Consider the following 9,103-nt stretch of genomic DNA (forward strand, 5'->3'; position numbering starts at 1 on the left):
TGTATTAGATCGCCTACTGGATTCATATTAGAATTTGAGTGCAGTGAATTCTTGCTTCTCCATTCTTGTGATACTTTACTAAGGAGAATTTTGCCCACATTTTTGAGAGAAAAATAAAGATGTGCATTATACATGGTAGTACTAATTCCTTATCTACATAAAGGTTTTTCTTTTACTTATGCTTATGTGTTAAAAGTGAAAAACTCTAGAAAGCAATAACAATATCTATTATTGCAAAATAATACCCTGGAATACAGTACTAGTACCCCCTCTGCACGACCCCCCTCCCTGCCCACACTTTCACCAAGTGGGCGCCACAGCTGCGGGAGTCTCCAGCCCACCCAATCAATTGTGCTGGACACTGCCGCGGCCACCATCTTGGAAGCAGGCACATAGCTGATGTTACGTCCCTATGGTTATGTCATGACCTTGGCACAAGGAGGGTGGAAATAACCACGCAGTGGTGCCGTCTTCACTAGTGAGAAGCACGAGGTGCAGAGCCCGCCCCCACCCCACAGAGAATCCAGGTGCAAACCCAGGCATTAGAGAACCCAGGCATCAGAAAACTCAGGCATTGGAAAACTCAGGCATCAGAGTACACAGGCATCAGAGAACCCAGGCATTGGAAAACTCAGGCATCAGAGAACCCAGGCATCGGGGAACTCAGGCATCAGAGAACCCAGGCATCGGAAAACTCAGGCATCAGAGAACCCAGGCATTGGAAAACTCAGGCATCAGAGAACCTAGGCATCAAACGAGAGGTCTGGATGACCTGAGCTCCCTACTTCTTCCAGTTTTCCCCTCCCAGCCCACTCTTGCCCCCGCATCTTCTCATTCCTATTCTCACCCATGTCCCTCTGTGGGTACTTGGTCACAGCCAGTCTGCTGAGAACCTCATTGGGCTTATTTCCTGGGAAGCTGGTGTGAGGGGCCGGGACTGGCCTTGTCTGCTTTGGGATCCCAATAGTAGGTCCCTGCCCTTTCCAGGCTGTCTCATCTCTCCTGTGTAGGTGATTAAAGTTTAAGTTGAAATGGGTTTTAATAAAGGGAGAGTTCTGGGGACCTCCTCAAGTCTAGTGAAGAAGCTTTGGTTTGTTTGTTGGAGTCACTGTATCACCCTCGCTAGAATGCAGTGGCCTCATCATAACTCACTGAAGCCTCAAATTCCTGAGCTCACAATTCTGCCTCAGCCTCCCAAGTAGCCGGGACTATAGACATGTGTCACCTCACCTGGCTATCTTTTCTATTTTACTCTTGCTCAGGCTGGTCGTGAACTCCTGAGTTCAGGGAATCCTCCTACCTCAACCTCCCAAAGTACTAGGATTACAGGTGTGAACCGCAGTGCCTGGTCAGAAGCCTCAGTACTGAAATGGAAGTTGCTACAGACTCACTGGACTGGGCCATATTTTGGTTCTGCTTTTCTAGTAGGAGTTGTGCTCCCTGACCCGCTCATAAACCATCTTATATCCTCATCTCTTTCAGCTCTTCCTCCAATCCCAAATCATCGTTCAGTCACCCTGCTTACAGATCACTGACTAGGTTAAGAGCATACATAGCCAGCAGCCACAGACCATGGTGACTTTGACCCCATTTTCAAGGGACTTCACTGACTGAATCTCAGCAGCATTATTGTTATACTAGTCTTGATTCCAGAAAATACATTATTCAGCTAATTTTATTTCTTTTCTCTTAAGATTCTGAAAAATCTATCTCACTGTCAGTTTACGGTGATATAATGGTGGACTAAAATGTCAATACAGTTTGATTACTGGTCATTTAATATGCAGCTGGGGTTTTGTGTCTCTATATTTTTGAGTGAGCAGGGGCTCTCTCTTTACTTTCTTGCTAAGAACATTGTTTCACACAGCTGCGATCACTAATAGAATATCAATATACACTTTTTGTACTGTGCAATTATCATAGCAGTTTTGCCTGGCACTTTCTGTATCTGTTTTAAACTCATCTCCCTTAATTTAAAGGATTTAAAGTTTGTCTTTTTAAAGACGTTAAAGCCATTGATTAAAGAAAAAGAAATATTGAAATGTCATCATTTCTGAGAAGCTTTCTCTTTTACGTTAAGAGTCCTTTCAGTGCTCCAAGCAACCCCTGGCCATCTGGATCACCCCCGCCTACTGTGCTATAAGTGTATGTTATATATACTGCTCGGTCTTCATTCTGGGCTCCCTCAGGGTGGTCATTTCCTCGGTTTGTATCACTCCTTGATACATAGTAGGCACTTCTGTATTTGTTATGTGAATGGATGAATGAGTGAATATAGAAACACTCTTGGCGCCCGTGCTCAGTGGTTAGGACGCCGGCCATATACACCAGCCTGGGCCAGCTAAACAACAATGACAACTACAACAAAAAAATAGCTGGCCTTTGTGGCCGGCGCCTGTAGTCCCAGCTACTCAGGAGGCTGAGGCCAGAGAATCACGTAAGCCCAAGAGTTTGAGGTTGCTGTGAGCTCAACTATGGCACTCTACCAAGGGCAACATAGTGAGAATCTGTCTCAAAAAAAAAAAGCTAAGTTATATTCTATATTAGACCCAGCGACCTTCAAGTGGTTCTCATCAGTGGTATTTTGAGTGAATGTGCCTACTTAGAATCCAGACATTTGTGACCGTAGACAAAAGCTTTCCTATACGTTTAGTCACTGAGGTTGGAACATCTAGAAATGTGTCAGCTTTTTTCAAGCGCTATAGAGTATACAAAAATAAGAGAGCTGAGCTAAGGGCAGCAAAAAGGTATAGAATAACTGGATAATTCTGCTTTTTATTTTTTAATTACTTAACCTCCCTTTATGCTATCAGAGGGAAAAAGGGAAAGATGTTAACATTATAAAACGACGTCAGACAAGAATGTATTTTCCCTTCCTTGTTCTGTTATCCTACAGGGGAATTTTATATTCTTTTATGAAAGCTAAGAGAGTAAACTGAGAAATAAGGATGGACCATCCACACAGAAGTAAGCACTGCATGGTCCTAAGTGTAGTCAGTTAGAGGAGAAAAGCTGATTCTACTGATACTAAATTGCAGAAGGAAGGAAAGACTGAAATTGGTAATAAAGAGGAGGTGAAAGTGAGTTGACGGTCTTTATAAGAATGAAGTAATAACTCAAAATGAAGTGAAAACTGAAGGGTTAAGTAAAATAACATCTCCTGGTCTATTTGAAATAAAGCTCAGCCTATTAATTCCTGTTGTGATTTTTTAGTAACCCTTTTTCCCAAAAATAAGTCTGTTGAAGGTAAAATAATTTGCAAGGGTGGAAGTTTCCAGAGAATTTGGACTACATCCCTACACTGAGAATTGCTGTGACCCTAATGATTCGCTTCCATTTCTTCCATGATCTGGTCCTGTTTCATTTTTAGTAAAAAGCATTTAGCCCATTTGAAAGACCAACATAAAACGTTCATTTTATTATATACTTTATTTGACATGTACTCAGAATTTGTTGTTTATAATCAAAAGTTACGGAAAATGTTCACTTTACATATGATTTCTAATCATTTTATCCAAAAGGCCCGGTGAAATGACAGAATTCAAAATAGTCAGCCCCAAGAAATTAGAAACATTTGAATTCTCAGGAGGAAAAAAGAACGCAGTACTTGATACAGACAAAGCTAGTTCCAATGCTGAGTGAGGGGGTTTGTTTTGTAGCCTATTATTATTTTAAAGCACGAGTAGAATATCTATGTAAACCCCCTTTGATTTGTATCAGTAGGTTCAGTCACTGAAAAATTTGTCACTTTTCTCTCCTTATACCAGGTTGTCGGTGTAGCCCAGGCCATCAACAAGAAATCAGGAAATGGTGGGACGTTCACTGAAAAAGACGAGAAGGTACCAAACCTGGGTGTGGCATGAAGCCAGTTTGGAAGATCCTTTCTCTTGATAGTGTAGAGACCTCTATGTTGGAATTGTTGGTCACAGAAAAACATGGCTGAAAACGATCTGACACATTCAGAGATGTATCTCAGGCTGAATGCGGGGTTGATTTGCCCTGTGAGCTAAGTTAATCTGTCCCTAGAAGCCCCCACGTTCCCCCCTCGCTGTGCCACCCAGGCTCTGCTGGGCTGTGCACTCTGGGGCCACCCAGAGGGTCACTGGCAGTGTTTTAACTGTCTCATTTAACTTTCATCACTGCTACAGAGATCCAACCTTGAGTAAAACCCATAAAAGCACTGCTCCAAGTTCAGCACTGCTGGTTGGCTAAAAGTTGGAATTGCCTCCTGGTGAAGCAAATTTCCAAATGTTTTATAAGCCTTGCACACAGACAGTAGGGCGCCGAGGTGTGAATTCAGGGCGGGTGATGTGAATTGAGCTTCAGAAAGAGCAGCAGTCAGCATTATTTCATCTGCTGTTCTCCTCCAACTGTGAAGGAGTACTTCCATGTGCCGCACTGACGTGCTTCCCCTCTAAGGATGAAAGCTGGTAAACCGCTTTATAACTTCATTCTGACACCAGGTCTTGTTATTTCTCTGTGGAATATGCAATTATATGTATATGATAGCCAACTGAATTCTTCCTACGCTCAGCCCATTTATGTTTATGTCCTAGTAGGAGCTTTTGAATTTGGAAGACATTCATATAAGACAGTTATTTTTAGCTCAGGGCTATTGGTTGGATTGGCACCTGTGTTAGTTACCGCGTTTTAATGGCTTCAGAATATATAGCAAGTATTTTATAAAATCAGAATAATAGACATCTAGGGCCCTCTTCTGTTAATGACACCTGAAGATATTTGGTGGGAAAACGTGTTCTTAGACTGGCTTTATATTCCATCATTATGCTTATAGTTCATTAATGTAAACCCTCTTGAGTGTATTTGCAGTTTTTAGGCTCTATCACATCTTGACAAAATAAATCCATAATTATGAATAAAGTATGCCATCTAGGCTCGGTGTCTGTAGCACAAGGGGCTAAAGCACCAGCTACATACAACAGAGCTGGCAGGTTCGAGTCCAGCCCAGGCCTGCCAAACAACAATGACAACTAAAACCAAAAAATAGCCAGGCACTATGACAGGCACCTGTAGTCCCAGATACTTGGAAGTCTGAGGCAAGAGAATCACTTAAGCCCAGGACTTGGAGGTTGCTGTGAGCTGTGATGTCACGGCACTCTACCCAAGGCCATAGCTTGAGGCTCTGTCTCAAAAAAAAAAAAAAAAAAGTATGCCATCTAAAGATAAAGAGTTAGTTGAATCAACAATTAATATAATTGTGAGCACGTTGCCCTAGTATAGCTTAATGAAGAAGATAGACCATATGTAAACTAATATTTGCAACTTTACATGGTATTTAACTTTATGGTTTTATTACCAATATACTCACAAGCCTGTGAACTTTCATTTGCTGTGGTAGTAAGTTCTAAGCTATTTATATAATTTCAGCATCGATTCAAGTCTTAATGTCATTCAGAAGCTACAACAAATTTTTCATAGATGAATTGCAATTTCCAATGACATAAAGAGGTCATTACCTTAGTCCCTCTCCTTTCTCCTTATTAATTAATAATCTAACTATGACCTTAGGAGGCTGCGCTAACACAACTTCTAATTCTAACATTTAGCTTAGTTTTGTATCATTCTAATTTTATGCAGAACAAACATCTACACTTCTGGCTTTCTAATTGTGAATATTTTGGATGTCTGTTATCTTACCTGTTTTCTAGGACTTTGCTGCTTATTTGGCATTTTGCGGGATTGTTCTTCATAATGCTAAACTCTATGAGACTTCACTGCTAGAGAACAAGAGAAATCAGGTAAGTCTGATTACTAAAGAGAAGAGTATAGAAATTGATCCAAGTAATGTGTGCAGATGATTCAAAATTCAAATAGTACAGATTCAGCTTCTAAATATCTGAGCTGTTTATTTTTTATAGTCATTTCCATTTCTTATTTTCCATGCTCAATTGCTTTATCACTGTTAGATAATATTCATTCACTTGGGGGATGAGGATTTATTTGACTTACACCATCCCTTACTTGCCACTACCCTTATCCTACCAGTATCATCATATCACTGTTTTAAGCTATAGAGGTTGCATTTGTGGTGCTATATAAAGGTTTTAGTTCTTAGTCTGTCAATAATAGATTCCCTACTTTTATAAGAAGAGCATCTTAGCACCTCTGTTCCCTTCATCTCTCTTACCAACTAACTACTCCTTAATCCTGCTTTTTCATTCTTTCATTAATGTATTGCCCACACCGGTTAACATATGTGTTGTTCTACAACCAGAATGAATTTTTCTTAAGCTTTTTCTAGGTTAATTCTAAAGTTGCTGTTTAAAACAAAGTATTTATAAATACTATGATTATATAAATGTTGTTATTATTACCCTTGTTATACAACTTTAAATTTTTCCCCAGATTTCTGAATTTCTTTCTTTTCTCCTTGACTGTTTGCTCTAGTGTAGCCTTGTGTTCTTGGTTTTCCACCCGAAACTCTCCATTACACTAGGCATTCTGGTCAGTTCCTCTTTTCCTTGGACATGTCCGTCCGACTTGAGGTTCCCCACATTTCCTTTTGCAAGCTAAAGTCTTCAGCCCTATGCCTGCTGCACAGCTGTCGTGGAACTTTTCTTCCCTGCTTTCTTAGAAAGATTCCACTGTTTTCTGGATTTTATGACTTTACAAAGGGTTTGGTGAGGTGCGCGTCCTGAGTCCTTGTCTGTATGAAAATATCTGTCACCCCATCCTGCCACTGTGGCTCAATGTAAAATTCTAAATTGAAAAATCAGCTTCTCAGAATGAAAAGGTGCTGCTTTGTCTTCTATTAACCATCTACGTTGCTCTAATGCTTGTTGGCCCTTTTGTAGATTTTATATATATTAATATATAACATAGAAATTGTATGACACAATTCATACAATTTACATTATATATCCATATTGTGTATATTTGTCTATAAGCTTTTTATATTATATATACATATTGTGTATATTCAGCTATAAGCTTTTCATATTTATTAATCTTTGCTTTTGTAACTTGATTTCACAAAGTGACCCTTTTCTCATTCATCGTGCTGGTACCATCATGTCAACTTATTCCTTTCAATCAGAAGACTTAAGTAAGCCCTTTGGTCCATGCAATTCTTTTCTTACTGTTTCTTTGATAATCTTGACCCTCTATTTTCTCAGGTCAGCGCTTGTGTTAGTAAGATACTGGACGTTCACCTGCTGTCTACCCCACACTGCTCTCCCTGCTCTGTTCTTGCTGTCTTGATGTACTTTCATCCAGCCCCAATTTACAAGCACAGATGTGATCACATCACTTCTCTCCTGCCGTGCAACATGGTCCAAACTCTTCAAAAGACATACAGGGCTTTTGGAATTCTCGCTCTGTTTAACTCTGTAATCTCATCTCTCAGTTCTTTACATAAAACGATCAAAACTTTCAATATGCTACTTTCTCTTAATTCTAATATTTTTGCCTGCAATATTTTCCTTCCCTACTTTACCTGCAGGATTCTTTCTCATCTTTCAGAGCCCTGCTAGGATAGTGTCACCTCCAGTGAATTTTCTGTATTTTCTGAATTTCTGAAGTTTCTTTCTCCCCCTTCATCATATAAATGCTTTGTGAGATTGGAGTAACTTTTATGGGGTTTAGAGGAAAGAGAAATTACTGAAAAACACACACACACACACACAAAGGAAACTCTTAAAACTTTGTTTACTCTGTATAATATTAATTACTATGCTCTGTAAAATATTGATAATGTTGACAAATGTGGATCTCAGAATTTTGGAACAATATTACTAGTGTATATTAGAATATTATATATCAGATACTGTTCAAAATGCTTTATAAATATTAACCTTTTTAATCCTCTCAACAGCTCTATGATTTTTTTATTTATTTATTTATTTTTTTTTTTTTTTAGACAGAGCCTCAAGCTGTCCCCCTGGGTAGAGTGCTGTGGCATCTCAGCTCACAGCAACCTCCAACTCCTGGGCTCAAGCGAGTTTCCTGCCTCAGCCTCCCAAGTAGCTGGGACTACAGGCGCCCGCCAGAACGCCTGGCTATTTTTTGGTTGCAGCCCTTGTTGTTGTTTGGCAGGCCCAGGCGGGATTAGAACCCACCAACTCAGGTGTATGTGGTTGGCGCCTTAGCCGCTTGAGCCACAGGTGCGGAGCCTAACAGCTCTATGATTTTGGTTTTTTAATATTCCAATGTTTAGGGCACTTGCCCTAGATTACAAAGTTAGCAGGAAAGGAAGTCAAGATTAAAAACTGATTACTCTGGCGTCAGAGCCTGTCCTCTTAACAATTATAGTAACTCTATTAACAGTCAATAGGCAATTTTATTAATTAGCAGAGACATTTAATACTTGAATGCAGACTTGGTCACATTTCCCTTCCCTACTTTACCTGAATGGTTACAACCTGCTAAATTATATAAGCAGTTTGTAGCCCATATAAATCATTGTCCTTTAATAATTACAAACAACTGCTAAAGAATAAGCTCTTAATCTTTTTTGTCTAGGTGCTGCTTGACCTTGCTAGCTTAATTTTTGAAGAACAACAATCATTAGAAGTAATTCTGAAGAAAATAGCTGCCACTATTATCTCCTTCATGCAGGTGCAGAAATGCACCATTTTCATTGTGGATGAAGATTGCTCCGTGAGTACAGAGTATGACTTTTTTATTTTTAGAAAGACAGAAACTTAGGTTCCTGTAAACACTGCTCTTAAACCTCGTTTTGGCCTCAGAACCCTCTCTCAAACCCAACTGTGCACAGAAATAGATAGGAGCCATTCAGGTTGAAGAAAGGTAGGGATGGAGGGTGCCTTCAGTGCCCCCTTCACCTATGTCTGTGCCCCCCTCCCCAAATAGTTACTGTAGGAATGTCTGTGTGCTGCTTCTGCCAGGGGCTATCCTGTCTTGATGGAAAATGCTTTGCCATTATAGTGTGCTGACTTTTCATGGTCAGGAACAGGGATGCCCTGGTTGCTATGAACAAGTAGACCTCCTCCCAGCACGTGCTATTCTGAATGGATTGGATATCAAAATTTCTTTTTACTAGAAGTTATCTGGAAACTAGAAGGCGTAGCCCAACAGAGGCAATATTACTAAAGGTGCCACATCCTTTGCCAACACTGGAAAA

The 9,103-nt window shown here is 40.1% G+C and overlaps 1 protein-coding gene across 1 annotated transcript in view; it reads left to right on the forward strand.

Annotated features, from left to right (window-relative positions):
- PDE5A (phosphodiesterase 5A) overlaps window positions 1–9,103 on the forward strand; it is a 129,813-nt gene that overhangs the window by 58,331 nt on the left and 62,379 nt on the right. Inside the window, exons 4-6 of the mRNA XM_003800072.3 lie at window positions 3,768–3,839; window positions 5,670–5,759; window positions 8,482–8,619. Of these exons, the coding sequence (XP_003800120.1) occupies window positions 3,768–3,839; window positions 5,670–5,759; window positions 8,482–8,619 (300 nt within the window). The remainder of the gene's footprint in view (window positions 1–3,767; window positions 3,840–5,669; window positions 5,760–8,481; window positions 8,620–9,103) is intronic.

Source organism: Otolemur garnettii, unplaced genomic scaffold (assembly GCF_000181295.1).
Source record: "Otolemur garnettii isolate 467f Iridium unplaced genomic scaffold, OtoGar3 scaffold00164, whole genome shotgun sequence".
In the NCBI taxonomy this organism is placed as follows: Eukaryota; Metazoa; Chordata; class Mammalia; order Primates; family Galagidae; genus Otolemur; species Otolemur garnettii.